Genomic DNA, 23,946 nt, shown 5'->3' with positions numbered 1-23,946 from the left:
ATAGTGAGGTTGTATAATGTGAGCGTTAATCACAATGCCAAAGTGCACTTACCCGTTGTTGTTGTTTTTAAAATTCAGTACGCTGTAGTGTTGGCCGATGTGCAGAGTCAGATCCGCCCTCTCGTACAGTGCGCCTCTGTGATCTCAGGGCGACGCCCCGCCCCTTATTCCCCTCGACCAATCACAATTCAGGATAATTGTACTCGTTCCGCTATTTTCACTATATTCACTATGCTGCTCTTGGACTTGAGCATCCTCTCGGTTCTTACATGCGTCCCCCACCAGTATTGATGGACAGCTAATGGACACAATGAGTATGCTGATGACTGATGAGAGGCAGGGAGATTCGCCAATCAATACATCAGCAACAGCGCGCTGAATAGATCTATTTGGGCATCAGACCAGATGACATTGTATCGAGGAACATCAGACTGTCCGATGAGACGTGATACCCTTGTAGTTACCTGTCCTTTATGCGAAAATGCATCTGAAAATCCCCTGAATGTAACCTCATACATTTATGACACCCTTACAAAAATAGGCTGCGAGTGTAAAAGAGCACCAAGTGTTGTGGAAGGACGGAATTCCTCTATTGTGTTGTTTATCCGGTTCTGGAACATGATTAAGAAGCATAAATATAAAAATATAACAATAATAGGCTAAGTGCAGGACTCCCTTTATTTTTGTAAATGGGTGTGTCTCTTTCTGCTGGTTTCCTATTACACTGAACCTGAGTTTCCTTTTAGGAGCTACGCTTGAATAAACAGTTCAATGAATTGTCCTTCTTGCTATGTATGCTATAGTGGTCTTACAGTCATATTGCCAGGTTGAACTGTGTTTACTGTATGGATATGCTTCTATTTTAAAAGTTTAGGTGGGCCTTTTCCTGTCTGCCAGAGCTGGAAGGGTTTGTCTTCATTTTGCCTTATTATAATGTACTCATAAAGTATTTTGGTATTTCTTATACATATTTGATGCTGAAAAGATATTTCAAAGGACAGAGATTAGGTTGAGAGCAAAACAAGAAGTAATGAGCAGAAGGATACACATTACTTTTAGACTCACACCAACTTCCTGTTTTAATTTAGCAGTACAGTGGAATTGGGTAGAGAGAGACTTTCAGTTTCCCCCTCTAGTTCTATGGATTGAATCCACTGACATAAATATCAAAGCCTTGAAAATGGATTGCATTGGTGTTTGCTGGCAGCAGCACTGCAGAGGTGCTGGCATTTAGAAAAAGAAAAACATTATTTTTGACACCAGGGAAACACAAGGAAAGGTTGATGGTTCTCTTTCATTCAGTCAGACGTGATAGAGACGTGATTCATAAACTTCAGAAGACTTTTGAATTATGTGAATTAATTTATTCAGTGTGAATTTGATTATAAGTTACAAGAGAAAAAATCTGCACAATAATCTATTTATAGTAAGCTAACAATAAATATTCCTACTTAGGATTGCAATAAATTACATGTTATAATACATATGAACATTCCAAGCTATACTCTTTCTATAAATCACATTCCTTATAAATATATTTCACATTTATAGTATGGCTTACTACTGGATGTGTTTGGCATGAACCAGTGCTAACTGATTATATTATGTATTATATATGTATATTTCAACACTAATGGCAATAATGATATGGATTATGATCAAAATGGATTTTCGTTCATAAACTGTCTAAATCATATTTAACACATTATGACCCCTTGGCCAAACTGATATTATATATTTAGAGTGAACATATTCTCAAAGGAAAATCTGTGTAATGGATGGCCTTGAAAGATATAAACACATGCTTTCAGTCATGTAAACTGCTGGCATGTTATTCAGCAGGATTCACTGTTGTTCCCTGGAATCACTCACTCTGAGGTATTTCAGCTACTAGAGATTAGCTTCGGGTTCCTCCACCTGAGAAAAAATTTCCAAATGGCCATTTAAACCCTAATAAATCATTCTCTGATGGGACTTTCTAGTGTATTGCTACAATATGTCCAAGACGTCCAAACAAACAATCAATTCAACACAAAATCACACTCACATTGACACGTCAAAATAACAAGAGAACACTTTCGTAAAATAAATAAAACGTTTTCAGTGAGAGGCAGGTAAAAACCACAAGTACAGTTAGACCAGCTAACACAAATGTACCAAACTACAGGGACATTAATGATGCCATTACGTTAGACTTTCTGAGGTAATTAATATGAACCTGATGTAGAAGGTCTTCAAAACATTCTGCCAACATTGCTGTGGTCCATCAGGATGCATGCATTGTTTTCCACTGAGATGCTGAACAAAAGTTGCAATCTTAACACCCAGGATTAGAGCCATGCCGTTTTTGGATTGAGGAATCATCCTCTACGTGATGTTGCACTGGCAATGATAGGCGTCTTGAAGACTCCAAATCTAACCTCAGTCCAGATTGTGGATTGTGAACAGGTCCAATAGGCTCTGCATCTAAAAAACTATAACTACCTTGATCAGCTATGACTGTTTGTTGGTGATCAGTGTGAGCTGTAAGATAATTAGGGACATTTGCTGAATTGTAGCCTATGCTATGTGGCAGTCGTCCCATATAAGCCCCAGAAGCAGTCTCAGAGGAGGGTTGTAAGGAAGAGTCCCTGAGCTGGAGCTCCATTGCACCTGACAGACTTTCAAAGTCGTGGGGTTCAAGTATCTAGGAAAAGTCCAAGAGAATGAATTAAAGACTCGTATGAGATTCGATGAAAATTGATGACAGTGGTTTGTGAAATACCTCTGAGAGAATGGCTGGCGTTTCTGTCTCTAAAGGGTTGACAGGATGGCCCAGTTTCTGGCCTGGTTTGGGTGGATTTGGAGATGCTTTTATAGGGGACGTCACAGAGCTGTAGGCTGGTGGAACCAGCACCATCTGCCTCTGAAGCAACTGCATTATGGCCCCCATGTCTGTTGACATGCGCTTCTCCAATCTTTAAAAAAAACAAGACGACAAACACAGCTCAAGGTATATGGATAAAGAGTGAAGGATGCCAAGATAACAACACTATAGTGGGATCTTACCGGTGGAGCTGTCTCTGCAACATTTCCAGTCTATTCTCTACCTCACTGCAATGACGATGGGTAGCACTGTGCAGGACAGTATTAGAGGTCACCGAAGATGAGGGTAAGGACATGCTGTGGCTGGGTACTTCCTGGTACTGATGACCATGACTGTCCCCCCAAAAGCTGAAGATGTTAGAAACCCCAGAAAGAGCACCTAATTTAAGATAAGGGTAATGTCAAAATTGTGCATTCACTGCAAGAGAAGAGTTCACCCAAAAGTGAAAATTTGGTCATTATATTTACACATGCTCATGTTGTTCCAAACCTGAATTTTGTAAGAATATCCTGATGAGTTATTTCACTGGAGCATCAAGCACCATGAGTCTTCTGGAGTCATGCAATTTATTTGTGTGGAAAACATACTGAATTTAAAGTGGTTATACAATGAAAACTAGCCCAAATGATTCATTCATGAATCATATCTGGTTCTTGAGTTCACACTGACTCAATGATCTGGCCGCAATGGTTAATAGCTCACTGGTTTGAAAGATTATCAGTGAATTATGACTTATATTTTAACAATATTTGTGTGGTGCTTCTGCATCCTTTCGGAAACTTGAAACCTTCAAAACCTTTAGGTTAAGAGTGACCACTACCTTTGTGATTTTGTTTTTCACAGAAGAGAGAAGCTTATTCAGGTTTGGAACAACATGAGGGTGACAAAACTTTCCTTTTTTTCTGAATGTATCCTTTAAAAGTGTTAGCTCAGCCAAAAAAAATAAATAAATAAACTTCTGTCATCATTTTCTCACCCTCATGTTGTTCCCAATCCATTAGATTTTCACCCATCTTCGAAACACAAAAAGATGTTTTAATGAACCTTGAAAGATTTAGGTTACTCATCCTTCAAAAATCGAAACGTAAATCCATATGAATCAAACAGTTTAATCAAAGTCTTCTGAAGAGACACAATCCTTTTATAAACAGATTTAATTAGACATACATGCATCAACACATACATACAGCGCATCAAATATGGCAAAATTGAAGCACAAACATGCTTGCCTGACATGTGAGAACCAATGTTTGTTCTTGTGTGTCATGCAAGCATGTTTGAGATTCTGGTTTACCGTGTTTGATGAGCTATGTGTGTTGTTGATGTGAATAAAAGCTTTTAATTCATTTTAAATCATCATTACGATTGTGTCACTTCAGAAAAGATGGACCGCTCAATTTGAATGGATTTCTTTTATATCTCTCAATGAACTTTTTGAAGCATCAAAGTTTTTAGTAATGGAGTTTCAATCGAGGTGAGGGACAAAAATCTCTTCAAAAATATCTTCATGTATGTTTCAAGGATGAAGAAAAGTCTTATGGGTTTAGAACGACATGAGGGTGAGTAAATGATGACAACTTAAGTTTTTGGCTGAACTAATTTCTTAACTGAAAATGAATCCAGTTATGTCATTCAAATGAACATAAATGTTAAAGGGTTAGTTGACCCAAAAATTAAAATTAGTCCATCTTTTTCTCACCCTCAAGGCATCCTAGGTGTATATGACTTTGTTCTTTCAGATTAATTCAATCGGAGTAATAATCAAAATTGTCCTGGCACTTCTAAGCTCTATCATTGCAGTCAGCGGGTGTTTGTTTTACACAGCCCAAAACACGTCAAATAAAGTGTGCGAATCCATAAAAAAAATGTGCCTCACACAGCTCCGTGGGGGGAATAAAGGCCTCCTGTAGCGAATTGATGAAAAATCCATATTTAAAACGATATAAACAGTTTTGTGTAACTTCCGCTATCTGTCGTGGGCGCGTTCACAAGAGACTGCCTTTCCGACGGATGACATAGGACCAGAGGAAAACCAGTCTCCTCATGGCTTATATCGAAATCATCCGACATTTTTCTTTACAAATCCTCGTTTTGTGTTTCTAATTCGTGACCGGTGTTTTGTTTTGTTCTCTCTCTGCGCTCGTCACTAATCACGCAACGCAGACGTCCTACGTCATCTGCCGGAATGGCCTCAGCTTATGACAGTAAGATAAAGTGAGAGAGATGTGTTTATTACATTTGAAATATGGATATTTTTCTAACAAAAACGCATGGATTCATCCCCCGGAGCCGTGTGAGGCACGTTTTTTTATGGGTTCGCTCACTTTATTTTAAGTGTTTTGGACTGTGTAACAGAAACACTGCAATGATAGAGCTTAGAAGAGCCAGGACAATTTTTAATATAACTCCCGATTGGATTCGTCTGAAAGAAGAAAGTCATATACACCTAGGATGGCTTGAGGGTGAGTAAATAATAGGATAATTTTCATTTTTGGGTGAACTAACCCTTTAAGATCTGTGTAATTCTTTTCCTCATTTTTTTATTCCTAGTCCACTTTTTTTTTTTTCAGGTAGGTAAGCCAATACATAACACTTATATAATACACCTATTGTAAATTAGACAGTAAGCCAGTATTAACCGATTAGTCACAGTTCACATTATCAGAATCCTACCTGACAGTGCATTGAAAGAGTTGCTGCTGTTGTGGTTCTTGTCTCTATTAGCATTGCTGACACTAGCGATACGGCTCTGAGAGCAGTCTACTATCGCAGTGGGCCGTCGGGTCTCTTCCTCTTCATCACTGCTGGATTGGGAGGCAAAAATGTCTGAGTCCCGATGAGCAGCTCGTCTATCTTTGTGCTGCTTGTTTGAATTCTGAGTTCTGAAAGTCATCTTATTGAGATTTTCTTCAGTCTTCTCTTTACCTGCTACTAAGAGAAATTGCAGTAGAAATGAAATCCAAGAATCTGAAAGAATCTAGAAGCTATCACAAAGTGTTTGCTCTTACCTTGTGGGATAGAGTTTCTTTTGGACTGGAAGAACAGCTTTGCTCTTTGTGTTTGATGGTCAAGACAGCCATGGTCAGAATCTTCAGTGTCACTGCTCGTTGACCCAGCTTTAGCGTTAGTCTGTTGAGAAGATAAAGACAAATGTTCAAAAGCGCACCTACTATTAAAGTACTATTAAAGCGCAGGCATGTGCGAGCTTACGTCTCTCAAGTTGAAGGTGATCTCCAGGTTGCTCCAGAAGTAGTCTGAGAACTCTGGATACATGTCCAAGACCTCCACTATATCATCTCTGTGGATTTTATGCAGGTCACAGTACGTCAGTGCTCTCACATCAGAACATGACTTTCCAGGACGCGCATATAAGTTAATTGGCTCTCCAAATATATCATTCTTGCCTGAGTATAAGCCAAAGGAAGAGATTTTGAGTCACATAATGCATCTTTCCTCAGGTAAAAGACATTAAACACTTTGAATTCATACTTCCACCCAGTTCTATTTTTGCAATATAAGGCAGAAAAAGGCTGGTAACAGTAAAGGGCCAATCACACTACACTATTCGTTCCATTGATTTAATTTTTAAAAAGACACTGCAGAGTGTGACGTCATGCCACGACTGTTGAGGGTCCGAAGGAATTTTGCATGCTAGTGTCTAGTGTGTGTCTAGTGTGACTACGGCTTAAGAGTAGTATGCAGTATGCTAGTAAGTTATTCCAAATTCATCCTTAGAAAACAGATGGTTTTTTATGCATCAACAACAGATGGTGCTGTGTGTCATTTAAAAAAAAAAACTAGCACGAAAAATAATAAAATGTCCACAAGATGGAGCCATACAACAACAGCTTTCTCATTTCTCAAATGCACTAAGGATGAATAAAATAAAATAAAATAATTAGTGACGTTTACTGTTCTATTCTGCATTTATAAGTGCAGTCACTCTGCAGTCATAATCCATAAAATAATCAGAATTCATTTGTTTTATTGCTTCTCCTCAAGTTCGTATATCTTAAAGTACTCTAATGGTGGGTAGAAAAAAAGATAGTGTCACTGTAAAAGTCTTTAAATATGAAACTATATTCATACAGTATATAAAGATTATCAGAGCTGTTGTAAAACAAAAAATCATATCTGATTACATTCAGCATGCTTCTGTTTTTCAAAAAATAAATAATAATAATAATCAAAACATAAAATAAAGTCAACAGACCAACATACATATTGGACGAAGCTCATGTGTATTAAATATAAAGATGTTTACTCTAACTGAACATAGAGATTCATGGAAGACATTTTTTCCATAATTTTTTAAAGCATATTACCATAAAACTGCGTGATCACCTAAATATGAACTAAAAACAACATTTTATCCATACAGTCTTTTTATTTAATGTTGAAATGATCAAAAGTATTCTAATAGTAGGTAGAAAAAAGATAGTGTCACTGTAATAGAATGTATACAAATTGTAGATAATATTTTACATATATTCATAATATTGAAAAGGTCTTTAAAGATGAAAAGATATAGCTGCTTTTATATTTTAGGAATGTTTTTTGGGGGGAAGAGCTCAATGGAATGCCCTGATATATGCAGTCGGACTCATAATCCAAAGGTTGTGAGTTCGAGTCTCGGGCCAGCAGAGATTGTAGGTGGGGGGAGTGAATGTACAGTGCTCTCTCCACCCTCAATACACGACTGAGGTGCCCTTGAGCAAGGCACCGAACCCCCAACTGCTCCCTGGGCGCCGCAGCATAAATGGCTGCCCACTGCTCCGGGTGTGTGTCGTATGTCACGTCACTTTCACTTTGACTTATCACTTACCCAAAATGGCCACTACCACATCTCCCTTTAAGATCTCAATGGAGCCACGAGAAATGAAGTACAGCGCTGAAATGACATCACCAGCGTGGACCAAGGTGTCTCCAGGTGGAGCATGTGTAGTCTTGAACTTCATAGCCAAAGCACGCAAGCAACCTTTAGTGGAGCCCTTGAAAGCTTTACAGTTCTGCAGCAGTGTACGATTCAGATGCAAACAGATGTCTGCCTGTAAGCACTCTGGGAACCCCTTCAGCACCTGCAATGTGATAAAACACAGGTTGGTACCACGTTACATGCTCTGTCATGTGTGCATGCAAAAATAAACAGAGTGGAAAAATAGAGTATGCCCAGGTGTTCACAAGAGGGCTATTCTGTATGTGGCTCTGTGACTCACAGCATTCATGTCAATGCCGTTAGTGTACGACCAAGCATGCTGAAAATACTCCTCCAGCCTTTGCCTGAGTGGGTTGGGGATCTGGTGGAAACGGATGAACTCCCGAACCCGCAGCATCTGAGTATGGTAACGCGCGGTGCCAGAGTACAGCCTCTGGATGATGGCTGACACATTTCCAAATATGCTAGCATACATCAGCGCTGTGAGGAAAACAACACACAAACATTTTCTTTCAGAGCAGTGTGTTAATAAACTCAGAAAAGACTGATCCACTTTAGTCTTCAAAATGCATGTACTAATCAAGTTTTGTGGGGAAGTTTACTATTATTGATTCTTTAAAAGTAGGGCTTTTATCCAACCATAGAAATTTAGTTTTATTGAAAGATTTAGATTTAGACTAGGGAGTTTTAAAGCAAAAACCCCCAAATATGATAATCTCCTTGTGAGGGACCCCCTTCCTAAAATATAAATATTGTGCATGAAAATATCAAATATTAATCATAAATGATAAATAAAAAAAATTATATTATATTATATTATATTATATTATTGTGATACTATTCACTACTGTTCAAAAGTGTGGGGTCAGTAATATCACTTTATTTTTTACTTATCAGATCTGTTGCAAAACAGAAATTCACATCTCAGTCCACTCAGCATGCTTCTGTTTTTCTCATAAAACCAAATAATCAAAACATAAGATGACGTCAACATACCCACACATATACTGGTTGAAGCTCATGTTCATTAAATCTAAAGATGTTTACTTTAACTGTACATAGAGATTAATGGAGGACATGTTTTCCTTCATTTTTTAAAGACTTTGAAGCATACTGCAAGTTTTTTTTTCGCACAGTCTATTTATGTAATGTTGAATATATCACTGAATCATGTAAATACGAAATGAACGAATATCACCATCATAAATAACGACAAGTCGCTTACATTTTTCAAGACTACTGGTTTATTTTTGCAATGTAACGAAGAACACTCCATTAATAACTAGCCATTTTGTCATTTGTGTGTATTATGACCAGCAGGGACCACATCCACCAATCAGGTTCCCGAATCTCCAGAGATTTTTTTGTGTGTGTGTGTGTGTGTGTGTGTGAATATTTTGCCCACGGGATGGACTGGAGTAATGGCAGCTGAAATATCAGCTTTACCATGACAGGAATACATTACAATTTAAAATATATTAAAAAAGAAAACTGTTATTTTGTTATGGTATTTTGATCAAATAAATGCAGCATAAATAAATAAATGCAGAGCATAGAGGTAAAAAAAAAAAACTAAACGTTTGAACATCAATGTACACCTACATGATGTATTGATGCCAGAGAAGAAAAAAAAAAAAAAAAAAAAAATATATATATATATATATATATATATATTTATTTCAATTTTTTTTTCTTTTCTTTTTTTTACTTTTAGTGGACCTCATACAGTAACACCCAATTGTGGATCCCAATTTGGAAGAAAAGTAGATCATATGAATATACACTAACCTCCAATAAGCATGACACAGATGGAGAAGATTTTCTCAGAGTTGGTGTTTGGGGAGATGTTTCCAAATCCCACGCTGGTGAGGCTGCTGAAGGTGAAGTATAGGGCAGTGACATATTTATCTTTAATAGAGGGTCCTGATGCAGGATTCGTCTTATTATACGGCTTCCCCAGCTGTTCACCCAAAGAATCAAGCCAACCAATCCGAGATGGGCCGTTCCTCTCCACATTCCCAATAGCATACCAGATGCAGGCCAGCCAGTGAGCAATTAGAGCAAAGGTGCACATGAGGAGAAAGAGCACCGCGGCTCCGTACTCAGAATAGCGATCGAGTTTACGTGCTACACGCACTAATCGCAGCAGCCGAGCAGTCTTCAACAGACCAATCAGAGTCGTCGTCTGTCAATACAGGAAAACAATGAGGATTGAAAGGTTAAGAGATGGTTAGCAGAAGCTATAACGGCATAATAAAAAAAAGAATACTTCAAAATGAAATTTTCTGAAAATGAACTGTACAGATTTGAAGATATTTAGCATTAAATCACTTGTTCACCAATCGATCCTCTGCAGTGAATGGGTGCCGTCAGAATGAGAACGCAATATTACAGATAGAAAACTTGTATTTTAGCCAGAAGTAATGGTTTGAAGTTCAAAATGTCTTGATGGATTTTAACAAACTTTTTTTGGTCTCCCATTATTGTGATTTTTATCAGCTATTTTTAATCTCATTCTGACGGCACCCATTGACTGCAGAGGATCCATTGGTGAGCAAGTAATGTAATAATGCTAAATTTCTCCAAATCTATTCTGATTAACCCTTGTATGGTATTCAGATCTGTGGGACCCGTTTTCATTTTTTATCAAAAGAAAATTAATACTATTAATTTTTTTTTTCAAACTCAGACTTATTCGCCTTGGCTCATTTTCTGTGAAGAACATATATCAGAACAAATTTTCAATGACCACTCACTGTACACCCCCACCCCCCTACACACTTATATTACATACTGGATGTTCGGGACCCGGGGGTTATAAATGAGTGGGTCCTGTGTAAAATTGTAGGTCCTGTGTACCTTCACTCTGTCCTCCTACTGTCTGGGACTGCTATTAGCTTGTTTATGTGTGTGTGTGTGTGTGTGTGTGTGTGTGTGTGTGGGAGAGAGTCTGTAAGAGTGTGAGTATAAGTGTGAGTTTTGTGTTTCTGCCCCTGCCACTCCCACACAAGGTTGAAGCACTTTAATTCATAAATGTGATCTAACAAAGGTAAAGGGCAAATTTTGACCATATATGCTGTTTATATTGCTTGTAATTGGGATGAAGTAAACATCTGTTGAGTATTTTAACATATAATTTTTGATTGTGTTGAATTAAAAATCCAAAACTGCAGCAGGTCCACCAGACCCACAAACACTGGCTGAGTAACAAAAATATGAACACCACACAAGGCTTAAGAAACAAACGCGTCTACATCTTCGATGGCCATGGAATTTTCAGCAAATCTTCATTTTTTTGTGAACTATTCCTTTAAAAACCAAAATTACCCATAAGTTCACTCACATCTTCTACAGAGCGATAAATGAGCAAGTCGAAAGGAATGGCAGCCACCATGTCAATGAGGAACCAGCCTTTAAAATAGTGGATGGCTATTCGGCCGGGCTGACTGACCACTTCATCGTTGCTATTCACGTAGGTTGTGCGAAAGTTAATCACAATGTCAACTACGAACATGATATCCACAATGAGGTCCACCACGTTGAGTGGACTGCAAGAGTAACCGCAGCGCTGCATGGCGGCCTCTTCCTCGTCGCTGAGCAGAAACGCAGCTGAATAAGGTGTAAAGATTGCCGTATAGATGACCAGCAGCAAGATGACCCAGTCCCAGACTGCTTTGAAGGGGCTGTAGTGTAAAATTGTCCATTTGTGGATTCGGGGAGCCTGGAGCTTATACTCAGGAAGGACATCCGCACCCAGAGACAGCACCTGAGGAGAAATATACTTCAGAATGAGATCTCTTTTCAGATTATGAGATGAATTATGACTGTTTATATGTCGAAGTGCTTCAGATAAAAACACCTGCTGCTCAAAATATGCAGCAAAAGCATTTGGACAATTACAATGACATTATATATGTTTTTTAAAACATGTTTTAAACAAACAATGACCATTTTTGAAAGAAATTAAGCAAGGATACATTAAACTGATCAAAAAGATCAAAAGATTTATATTTCAAATGAATGCTGTTCTTTTGTGCTTACTATTCATCCAAGTTTCACAGTCTCCACAACAGCAACAACTATGTTTTTTTTATTATTATTATTTCTTTACTCATTTATTTTTGGTAATAAGAACTTTGAGCAGCAAATCAGCATAAAAGGATCATGTGACACTGAAGACTGGAGTAATGGCTACTGAAAAGTCAATAATTCGAATAATTTAATTAAATAATTTAGGTTTTTAATTTGATTTTAGTATAATACAACCAAACATCACAGATTATTTGTGCCACCAGTTTTCATACTGAAATGCTGCATAAATGTAAAAAAATATATAAATAAATTGGAAAAGAAAAAAAATGGCATATATTATGTTCTCATAAGAATAAAATCCAATTAAAACTTATTCCTAGGACATGCGGAATTAACAACAGTTTTAAAAAATCTCACATTTTCATAGACCAGCCAGTTAAGCCATAAACTGTTCAGTCAGTTTTCCCCATTTTTCCAAACCTCTTACAAAGCTCGCTGTAGGACAGAAATATTATCATGTTTCTGACAGGACCTGAGTGGGCCGTAACTCAGTGTGGGTGAAGTAATGAAGCCGTGTTTAGTCTCTGAGATATCCACTGAGTACACATCCCTGCAGGGAGAACATTAATGCTTTACACTTGTAAACACCCTCTTAGGCGGCAAATTTCATCTCATTATTTTTTCCAGGCCCCTAAAGAGGTGACCGGCGTTTAGTCATTTGCTCAAAGCTCCAGTGAGAGAGTTTTAATCACTCTTATTTGTAATCTACTGCCTTGATTAAACTAACAAACACACCAACACACAAATATTATTCATAAGAATATTTAAACTATTCTTCAGAGCTCATAGGTACAAATATTTGTATGTATTTAAGACTAATGTAAATAAAAGTTAAAATGACTTTCTGTTTCACGACAGCCTTGAACTTAGTCTACCAAAGGCCAGGGAAGCAGAATCATAATTCATTTATGTTAATCTAATACTTCTCTTGCTCATTATGTACTATTAGGATGAAGAAATGCATCCGCAGCAGATTGAAAAGCAAGTGGGAGAAAAAACAGATCCTCTAGACTTTTTTTAAATTTGTTTATGGAAATCAAAGTCAGCCTATTTTCTTAATCAAAAGACCTCATCCCACTGACGCTTGTCCTCACAAATAACGCCTGCACTAAATGGCTCATAAAATCAAAATCAAGCGAAACATGGACAGACAACAACATCTGACCCTCTAAACTAATAATCCACATAAATAAATAAATATTTCAACCTTAAAGTCTCTGGCTGCTGGCTCTTACCTCTTTGCTCTCCTGGCCAAGAATGGGACTCGTCTTGTCCCAAAAGCGGAGGCTCTGAGAGCTTTGTTTGCAAGGCATGTGTGTCTGAAACAAAGGCTGAGGCTGAACAGAAGATGCACAGGACTGGAAGAGCTTGTTCAATGGATTCAAAACCAAGGTCAGAATCATGATCCACAAATAATATTCCGACCGCCACTGCTCACAGCTGAAGTGGCAGAATCCCTGACTCCTCTAGCATTCCTGGAGAACGGTGAGCGCAGGAGCTGCTCTCCTCAGGATCCAGGACCTGTCCACCCCCTATACTGTATCTATGCCTCTTTTCTGCTGACTTCTACTTCCACTTAGTGGTTTCTTCTTCTGGTTGGTATCTTGCAGTCCATCTACTGCTATGCTCTGTGCTGTGTAACTATTGCTCTAAAACAAAAAAGTTTTGAGGTAAAGCCATTTTTGAAACTGAATGTCCTGTTTATGCTACTGCTCTGATTGAGATGCAGAATAGCTGCAAGTCACTTAAATATAAATACAGAGAGAGAGAGAGAGAGAAAAAAGAAAGCAAGAGAGAAAGACCATTGGAAGAGGGCGCACCAAACTCTTGTGATTTAACTTTCTTTTCCATTACTAAATAAATAAATAAATAATTAACAAAGTTGTAAAAATGATGTGTGACCCTGGACCACAAAACAAGTCACAAGTAGCACGGGTATATTTACAGCAATAGCCAACAATACAGTTTATGGGTCAAAATTATCGATTTTTCTTTTATGTCAAAAATCATTACGATATTAAGTAAAGATCATGTACTGTAAATATATAAAAACTTCATTTTTGATTAGTAATATGCATTGCTAAGGACTTCATTTGGACAATTTTAAAGGATTGATTTTTTTGCACCCTCAGATTCCAGATTTTCAAATAGTTGTATCTCAACCAAATATTGTCCTATCCTAACAAACCATACATCAATGGAAAGCTTATTTATTCAGTTTTCATGTGATGTATAAATGTATTTCACAAAATTGACCTTTATGACTGGTTTTGTGGTCCAGGGTCACATTTTATTATTTAAAAAAAAAAAATGGCAGCGGCTATTTGCACTGTGTAAATAGCGAAAGAGGCTATTTACACTACATACAAACAGAAATAGATGCTATTTACACTAAGTGCAAATAGCAATGGATTCTATTTACACTAAGCGGAAATAGCATTTTTTTGTGATATTTTGTTTACACTAAGTATAGATTCTAATTACATTATGTTAAAATAGCAGGATTTTCTACTTATTTATACTACTTATTGCAAATAGTGGCAATTATCTGCACCTCATTATTGTAGTACATTATAAAACAGTATGCAATAATAACATATTGAGTGTAAATTATAATTTTAATTCAAATTACTAAATGGGTGCCACCTCATTGGGACAATAAAGCCCTCCCTATACCCTAACCCTACCTGTTAGTTTATTTATTTGCAACTTTTTGATTATTTCCTTAATTTTTGCTGAAAATAAATGTCTTTCCGGTGTGATCTGAGATTTGAAAGGGAGGGAAAAAAGTTCAGCAAACCTGCCAACAAGGCGGGTTATTTGCACTTTATTTGCACGGGTTATTTGTAACTATACGCTCTGAAAAAGAAAAAAAACCTTGCCTCTTGCAAGTTCCCCCGGCCCAGTATAGTCACATACATTTAACACAGGTCTTATCTGGGCAGATTTATTATTAAAGTTCACCCCAAAATGAAAATTCTGTCATTAATTACTCACCCTCATGTCATTCCAAACCCAGACAGAATTTTAATTTTTGGGGTGAACTAACCCTTTAAGTGACTTACAAGAAAGAAGTTGTTCCATGAAGAAATATAATGGCAAATAAGGAAACAAACATAAATACTTTGATACACATGAATGACAGTATAAAAAAAAAAGAAATGCTATTAGAAAAGTGTTAATTTTTTGGCAAAAATGAAATGACTTTTCTCTTTGAAGTTCACCCATTAAGCTGTTCTGCGAAGATGCTAATTGTATTTTATCTCTAGTAAAAAGCTTTTCTTCCTTGTTTTATTAATATCCAGAGTATAGGAGGAGTTAACTTTGAGAACTTCAATCAATACTTCAATTCTCTTGAAGATGAACCTGCAGAAATGTGCATTACCATTATTGAATTGCTGTCACCTCAGATAATATATCACACCAAAATCCTTCTGTGTTGCTCATCTCAAGGCCTTATTTACCCAGTACTGATTATCCAGCATCATCTCACATGAAATTACAAGGCCGCTGGCTCCAAAGAGCACCATTTGATATTTCTATATTTATTAATTTATACTCCTCATCACCACAGTTGGTCTGTAGGAAAAAAATAATAATTTAATAAAAAACTTTGCAGTGTATTTGCTGCAGAAACACAGTGAGGTTTAGTGGTCTTAATGATGCAGGATGATGATCTGATGGTGAACTCAGTCCAAGCTTATTATACAGTATAACAAGCAATAATTATATATTGTTCTTATTATTCTTCTGTTTTCTATCTGAGAGGTTATAGAAGTTATTTGGGTCACTTTTTCTAGATGAACTTTTCCTACAGATTTAATTGAACCTTCCCTCAAAAATAACATAAGTGGGACGGTTTTTGCACATGAAACATGCTATATGTCATTGCTACAGTCGGGTGTGCCTCACATGTCCTGAAAAGTGAAGCTGCGGGCTCTTTAATCGCCCCCTGGTGGCAGTACAGGTCATAAACCCCACCCTCTCCATGTGTTGAGTCAAAATAAAAAAATTAATTACACTTCCAATACAATTTTCCGAAATATGGTTTTGGTCATTTAAGGTAGTTGTTATCACGCTGATATATGTTCAATTGTTCATTTTTGTGATGAGTTCAATTTTAGCTAGTAATTTGATGCTATAAAAACGGGGCGTGTCGTTATGGTTGATTGGGTCTGCGGGAGTTTGATTCCGCGGCTCCACCTCACGACTCTACTGCGCAGACTCGGGCTCCAAACGAATCTCTACTGCGCAGACTCAGGCTCCAAATGACGTCATTTTCTCAAGATGGCAACTGCCTTCACTTTTCTATAGTGGAAGGAGGCGGAGACACGTCGTCCATCTTTTTTTACAGTCTATGGCTACAATACCATTTTTGCTTTCCACAGGTGTGACCAGCATTGTAATGTAACTGCTGTAAACAATCCACTTTATAATTCAATTCTACTACTTGCATTTACATTTAATCAAAACATTATATTTCACATCATGTTCGTGACAAATATATTTGGCTCCTGTGGCATGATTACACTGTCCTTGTGAATTAGCTGTGTGTGTTTGCCGGGGTGAAGGGGTGGACATGTCTGTCCAAGGCCAGTGTGACATGAGAACACAGCAGGGGTAGGAAAGGGAGAGGATGTGAGGGTGAAGGAACCGGCCTTGGGACTCAAAATAGCCTTCTGGGACAGAACCGCAATGAAGCTCCAACAAACCATAAAAAAACTGTTATCCTTACTGGCTCCTTGTTCACTGACTCACCAGACAATTTACAGCTTTGATCTACAGCCAAGACAGAATATTAAACTATGCTATATCCATCCCTTGTGCGTTGTTTCAGGCTTACACATGCTTCAAAGCGAAAACTTTCCTGATCTCCCACCTCGCACCAGCTGTCCACCAATGTCATGACATGAAGTCCTCACGCAGAAAGACCCTCCATTAAAAAAACATTACTGAGGTACATAATAATCTCCCACAAATCAATTAACAATGCTGCTCAACAGCCTTCACACAGCAACCAGCCGATATCCAGCTCCAGAGTATCCTGATCTGACTATGAAGAAACATCTCAGGTAGAAGGTTTAGACGTATTTAACTGAAGAAGAGAGCTGTCATTTGAAACATAGAAGTTAATCTCACAGGGAAGCAGTCAGAAAGGGCAACCATCGATCAAGTAAGCTACATCCTATAGGGCACTGTCATTTGCAGTGAGCGATAGTCTCAGTGCCTCACAGACGGTGGTGTGGCAGTCAAGGGCATCCTTGTGTTGAGATGAATGTAGGGTGCTTGACCTGACTGCTGTGACTGTGGTGAGCAGAGCCTAGTTCTGACACCACAACACCAATCTTACACGCCGCCAACACAAGGCTCTGGGCAGAGACAAATGCCAGTGTTTCTTTCATGTGCCAGTGTTCATGTCCTGTGTTTTCATCACATTAAATACAGGAACAGGCACATCCTACTGTAACCATTTACAGTGGATAGTTCACCCCAAAATAAAACTCTAGAATCATTTACTCACCCTCATGTTGACTATTATTTTTGAGTGAACTATCTCAAGTGCACAAGGAATTAATAATGTGAAATAATTAAGTCAAATAATTAAGCAAAATTGCAATCTTTTTTTCCTTTCTGTGAATTCACTGCAGTGAATGTGAAAGGTTAACATTCACATTTTGTTAACATTCAAAAATTTGATTTGTAACAATGATAATGATAGGAATGCTTTTATATACGCTGTCCAGAATACCTCAGTAATTCCTGAAATAATGCTTCACTCCAGTCTCTCAAAACTGGAGACAAATCACACACAGACTACCATTAGATTACAATTAATTTAAGAATCAATGTTTCCTTTTACTTTAAATATACAGAACATTACAGAATTCCAAAGAATTTAACTATTTATAGTCTGAGTTTACCAATACTTCAATGTGAAATACTCTACCGTTTAAATGTTTGGAGTCGTAAGATTTTTTTAAAATGTTTTTGAAAGAAGTCTCTTATGTTCAGCAAGGCTGCATTTACAGTGGGGGAAAAAGTATTTGATCCCCTGCTGATTTTGTACGTTTCCCACTGACAAAGAAATGATCAGTTTATAATTTGAATGGTAGGTTTATTTGAACAGTGAGAGACAGAATAACAATTAAAAAATCCAGAAAAAAAAAGTTATAAATTGATTTGCATTTTAATGAGTGAAATAAGTATTTGATCCCCTATCAATCAGCAGGATTTCTGGCTCCCAGGTGTCTTTTATACAGGTAAGGAGTTGAGATTAGGAGCACTCTCTTAAAGGGAGTGCTCTAATCTCAGTTTGTTACCTGTATAAAAGACACCTGTCCACAGAAGCAATCAATCAATCAGATTCCAAACTCTCCATCATGGCCAAGACCAAAGAGCTGTCCAAGGATGTCAGGGACAAGATTGTAGACCTACACAAGGCTGAAATGGGCTACAAGACCATCGCCAAGCGGCTTGGTGAGAAGGTGACAACAGTTGGTGCGATTATTCGCAAATGGAAGAAACACAAAATAACTGTCAATCTCCCTCGGTCTGGGGCTCCATGCAAGATCTCACCTCGTGGAGTTTCAATGATCATGAGAACGGTGAGGAATCAGCCCAGAACTACACGGGAGGATCTTGTCAATGATCTCAAGGCAGCTGGGACCATATTCACCAAGAAAACAACTGGTAACACACTATGCCGTGAAGGACTGAAATCCTGCAGTGCCCGCAATGTCCCCCTGCTCAAGAAAGCACATGTACAGGCCCGTCTGAAGTTTGCCAATGATTCAGAGGAGAACTGGGTGAAAGTGTTGTGGTCAGATGAGACCAAAATCGAGCTCTTTGGCATCAACTCAACTCGACAAAATCCCTCCTGAGATGTGTGAAAACCTGGTGGCCAACTACAAGAAACATCTGACCTCTGTGATTGCCAACAAGGGTTTTGCCACCAAGTACTAAGTCATGTTTTGCGAAGGGGTCAAATACTTATTTGACTCATTAAAATGCAAATCAATTTATAACTTTTTCAAATGCGTTTTTCCGGATTTTTTTTGTTGTTATTCTGTCTCTCACTGTTCAAATAAACCTACCATTAAAATTATAGACTGATAATTTCTTTGTCAGTGGGCAAACGCACAAAATCAGCAATATTTTTTCCCCCCACTGTAACTGAATAAAATTACAGTAAAAAATTATTCTAAATAATAATATTAAATAAAAGTATTTATTGAATAACAGTAAAAAAATAATACTGTGAAATGTTATTACAATTAAAAAGTTTTCTGTTTTAATATATTTTAAAACATATTTTATTCCTGTGATGACAAAGCTGAATTCACTCCAGTCTTCAATATCACATGATCCTTCAGAAAACATTAGAATACTGTATGTTGTGATTGGGTGCTCAGGAACCTTTCTTATTATAATACATTAAAAACAGTTGTGCTGTTTTATTTTATTTTTTCAGAATTTTTTTAATGAATAGAATATTTAAAAGAACAGCATTTATTTGAAATAGAAATCTTCTGTAACATTATAAGTATTTTTACTTCACTTTTGATCAGTTTAATGTGTTCTTGCTGGATGAAAAAAAATAATAATAATTCTTACGGACTCCAAACTTTTGCACAGCAGTGTATATCAAGTAGTAAAAACAAATTGTACCTTCCTTTGGAACTCACCTCTTGTGCGACAATACTAGAGATGCGAACAGCCCTCTTGACCCGTGTGTTTTTCCACTCATTGCTCCCTTGTGCCCCCTCCTGTGGAATGCTGCCTCTGGCACTAAAAGACATAGTTCTGCCCCATACAGATGTCTAAACCCCACTGTTCATCTCACCTACTGCTCGCAGGAACAGCCAACACTGTCATCCTGTGAGGTGGACCGCTTCGGTTCCATTGGTCTGAACGCTTCTCTTTCAGAGTGTATCTCTTAAGTGACTTCCAATAAAAGCCTGATTGGTCTTTAAATTCTGCACACTTTTTCCATCCTTCAAAGTTGGAAAGCAAATCATCCAGTCTTTCAAGTCCTACTGCTCAGCACCTTTCCCAGCTGTTTCGGTCACTCCAAATGAATCAGCACAACATGTATAAACTGTCCATCTTCACATTCGATTCTTGCACAAAAATCAGAAAAGAGAATATGAGTCTGAACGGCAGCAGCATGGATCCATCGTCACGCTGTCAGAGCAGCTGTTCCACTTTTTGCACGCTTTGCCTTTTAAAGAGAGTAAACTGCCTGTGGTATCCCTCTCCATCCCTCCCTCCCTCCCTCGCTCGCTTTCAGAACACTGTGTTTGTGTGTGTTCCTCTCACTCTTTTTCTCTCTCTCTTCTCTGTGGAAGTCCCACTCGGGAAGAGATGTAATTGCAGCTGGCTGTCTGATCCACCTCCTCGCTCTCAGTAGCCCAGCTGCAGGGCTTGATGGATATCCTCTGTTCCCCTGATGAGCACAAACACACTCAAAAAAAAAAAAAAAATGTTTCTCTATGTGCCCACCTCCCAGGCAGACCCTCACCTCTAACTCGCTTCTTTTATGATAATTTTCACCCACATTAGGTTTAATCATGCTTAAATTACATGTGTGAAATTAAAGCCAAGCCAGTGTATGCCGTTAATAACCGCTCTCTACCAAACGTTGGTCATTGCTCACATATACACATCGATAGGGAACACTTTACAGTAAGCTTCAGTTAGTTAACATCAGGTATCATGAACTAACAATAATAGTAATAATACATTAATTCATACAGCTTGAAGTGCTAAAAATGTATTAATTTACACTACTATTTTAAGATATTGAAATAGAAAGATATTTTAACACTTCTACATGTGTAAGATATTTTAACGCTTTTAAAATGTCATTTATATCCATAGTTTTCAGTGTTACATGATCCTTCAGAAATCATTGTAATATACTGATTTGCTCCTCAAGAAACATTTTTTTATTATTATTATCAATGTTGAAAACAACTGCTTAAAGGTGGGGTATGTCTATTTATGATGCAGAGGAGAGAGTGCTCATCAGTGCACATGACGGACATTAGCCGAGCCGAGCGATGACAGAAAGATAGATTTGGCGGATAAAAAACAAAAGAGGAAAATGTCTGTGGGACAAAAGAAGGCTTATGTCTACACCGGATGCGACAGTTGTCAATTGTCATAAATAGAACGTAGCAGCAGTTTACTGTCGTGTCGTGATTATAATGAGTTCTATAGTATTTTGTCGCTGTTTTGTTTGGCTACCAAAAATTACTTACCCCACCTTTAATATTTTTGTGGAAACTACAGACCACTTTTTTTTTTCTTTTTTTTTTTTTATGAATAGAAAGGTCCAAAGAACAGCATTTGTTTGAAATAGAAATCTTTTTTAACATTGTAAAATGATTACTTAACTATTAAAACAAAGCTCTACACCATTCTAAATGCATCTCTGACCATTCACTTATTTTTTTGGTATGTGCTGGTTAGCATTCGCTATGAAAACAATTGATCGGTAGGTCATGTGTTTACTCTAAATGACCCCTGACAACATAATTACTTGCCCATGACTGACATCATGCATGTTAAGTCACCTCTCACATGTGTCACCAAAGATCACACTGAGAGCCATCTAGTTCAATTAATAATGACACTGCCAGAGGTGGGTAGTAACGAGTTACATTTACTTCGTTACATTTACTTGAGTAATTTTTGGGTGTAACTAATACTTTTAGAGTGTATTTAAAGATGGGTACTTTTACTCTTAAGTACATTTTTAGGGAAAAAAACTGTATTTTTACTTCGTTACTGTGGGCGACGCTCCTCTCGTTACTTTATCTTAAAGGGGCCATATGATTTTAAAGATTATTATTTTGTGTATTTAGTGTAACAGAATATGTTGGCATGCTTTAATGTTCAAAAAACACATTTTTCAAATACTGTACATTATTGTATTTGCTCTATGCAGCGCCTCTCGCAATCGCGTCATTTTCAACAAAGCTCCTCCTACCGACAAGGACAGTCTGCTCTGATTGGCCAGCTGACCCAGTGCATTGTGATTGGCCAAACACCACAAGCACGCATCGGAAATGTAACGCCCCTTACCATAATCGCGAGCTTCAGCTTTCAAAGCAAATATAAAGACAGTTAATAATGTCCTTAGTTTTACCATCAGTTCAAGCCCAAGAGGGGAACAGAGTCGCGTGACAGACACAGTGATGATACTCGTATGTAAAGGTTAAGACAGCTGACTCCACTGTGATGTGACCCTGTCTCTCTCTCTCTCTCTCTCTCACACACACACACACACACACAACGAGTTACTACGCTGTGTAAAACTCCGCATTTGAACAGTCATTAACAAATACTTAAACTAACAACAAAACATACTTACAGTAGCTGATTCAGAAGCGCCAGATTGTCATAGCAAAGTCGGAATTGACCCTTTTTTTTTTTTTAGAAATAGCCTTTATTCACAGCCAGCCTTGTACTCTCCGAGGTTCACAAAACTGTCGTCCATAAAATTTGTTGCACAAATTTGAACATTTGGGTTGTGCTGTTCTGTTGTAAATAAATCTTAACCAATGATTCCTAATTGCATCTACTTTCAGAAGGCCAAATAAAGTGCTTTTGCGTTCGCACAAAAACACACAGCGTCTCCCTGACATGGCTGCATCAACACTACTGCGGTTACTGAAACCACGCCTTCTTTCTTTGGTGAACATTTGGGTGGCATTACACAAACTTTTCCACATCGTGACGTAGACGTGGGGGTGTGTTTTAATGAAGCGTTTTAGCCTGGTCTGGATCAGCCTTCTCTTTTAGATAGAATAAATCCTTTTGTGGGAGACTGAGCTTTGTAACTCTGCAGATCTTATACTGAACATGCACAAACAGCTACATAACACACTAAAGAAAAGGAAAACAAGAAATCGCGTCATATGACCCCTTTAATGCAATAAATGAAAAATGCATTAAAAAATGTTAAAAAATGCATCAATTTATTCCAAACGCGCCATCTACTTTTCTCTGGGCAGTGAGCGATGCCCATTCACGAATTATTCACTCTTTTGAGTCAATTCTGTTCAAAGGCTTGATCAAACCAGTTGGTAAACCAGTGAATTGGTTCGCGAATCAGTTTGAATGATTCCTTCAGTTCCCTGCCGCACACGCCGAGTCGTCTAAAGCGGTTCTCACTCAGAGTTGTAACATCAAGAGCGTTGAAGACATGGCTTTGGATCTACAGTCAACTGAAAGCAAATCTGCAAAGGCTATTGTTTGCTAGCTATGAAGATCTTTATTAGATGAACACCGCGTGTGCTGTCTACAGTTCCACAGGTATAGATAGGATATACATTCGATTACAGTACACGATACCAGTATGACATTGTTGTACATGTACATGTACCTTATACATTAAATACAATGTATAATTTATACATTAAATAAGCTGTCACAGTGTATGAAATGAACACCCGCCAAACCTGCATTAGCTCTGTGCAGCGGCACGCGACCTGTTCCAGGAGGAATGCCTATTTTCACAATATACACTTGTTTACATTTTGCAAAACAGACGGAAGAAGATCCGTCAATGTGCATTTGTTTCGTCATGTTCAGATGTTCGGTAGCGGTCATGTGAGGAGTTTTCACTCTTCTCCGTGTCAGAAGTTATATATACATATAATACATAATTAATGTATGCAAATCAGAATTTTCATCAGCTGTTACTCCAGTTTTCAGAGTCATATGATCCTTCAGAAATAATTTTAACAATGTAAAAAATGTATCATGGGTCTTGTAATTTTCATTAAAAAAACATTAAGGTGATAATTAAAAATAGTGTGTATATTTCATTAAAGAAATTGTGATTCAGTGTTGTATAGAAAATATTACATATAAAAGAGATGTGTTTTCCTCATTTTTTTTTTTTTTTTTTTTTAAAGTAAACTTAAGCAGTGAGGAACTGATTAAATTAAAAAAAAAATAAGGAAAGAAGGCTACCTATTTATTTTAAGAGAATTAGCTCAATTTTGCCATTTTATTTTAGAGGTGATTGTTAGTTCCCAGC

At 37.6% G+C, this 23,946-nt stretch overlaps 2 protein-coding genes across 11 annotated transcripts in view; both read right to left on the bottom strand.

Annotated features, from left to right (window-relative positions):
- map4l (microtubule associated protein 4 like) overlaps positions 1-181 on the bottom strand; it is a 43,980-nt gene extending 43,799 nt beyond the window's left edge. For all 7 annotated transcript variants that reach the window (XM_058753018.1, XM_058753042.1, XM_058753034.1 and 4 more), the window contains exon 1: positions 53-181. The gene's annotated coding sequence lies outside the window, so the exon portion shown is untranslated. The remainder of the gene's footprint in view (positions 1-52) is intronic.
- A 1,195-nt stretch (positions 182-1,376) lies between these two features.
- Positions 1,377-23,946, bottom strand: part of kcnh2a (potassium voltage-gated channel, subfamily H (eag-related), member 2a) — a 48,252-nt gene continuing 25,682 nt past the window's right edge. For 3 of the 4 annotated variants that reach the window (XM_058764492.1, XM_058764500.1, XM_058764509.1), the window contains 10 exons: positions 11,146-11,568; positions 9,591-9,987; positions 8,083-8,282; positions 7,692-7,944; positions 6,077-6,270; positions 5,875-5,995; positions 5,540-5,797; positions 3,049-3,244; positions 2,765-2,957; positions 1,377-2,686 (listed from right to left, as the gene is read on the bottom strand). In XM_058764492.1, the coding sequence (XP_058620475.1) occupies positions 2,318-2,686; positions 2,765-2,957; positions 3,049-3,244; positions 5,540-5,797; positions 5,875-5,995; positions 6,077-6,270; positions 7,692-7,944; positions 8,083-8,282; positions 9,591-9,987; positions 11,146-11,568 (2,604 nt within the window). In that variant the 3' untranslated portion in view covers positions 1,377-2,317. The remainder of the gene's footprint in view (positions 2,687-2,764; positions 2,958-3,048; positions 3,245-5,539; positions 5,798-5,874; positions 5,996-6,076; positions 6,271-7,691; positions 7,945-8,082; positions 8,283-9,590; positions 9,988-11,145; positions 11,569-23,946) is intronic. The other variant, XM_058764515.1, reaches the window with a different exon arrangement.

Source organism: Onychostoma macrolepis, chromosome 02 (genome assembly GCF_012432095.1).
Source record: "Onychostoma macrolepis isolate SWU-2019 chromosome 02, ASM1243209v1, whole genome shotgun sequence".
Taxonomy (NCBI): Eukaryota; Metazoa; Chordata; class Actinopteri; order Cypriniformes; family Cyprinidae; genus Onychostoma; species Onychostoma macrolepis.
This window is presented reverse-complemented; position numbering and strand designations above follow the sequence as displayed.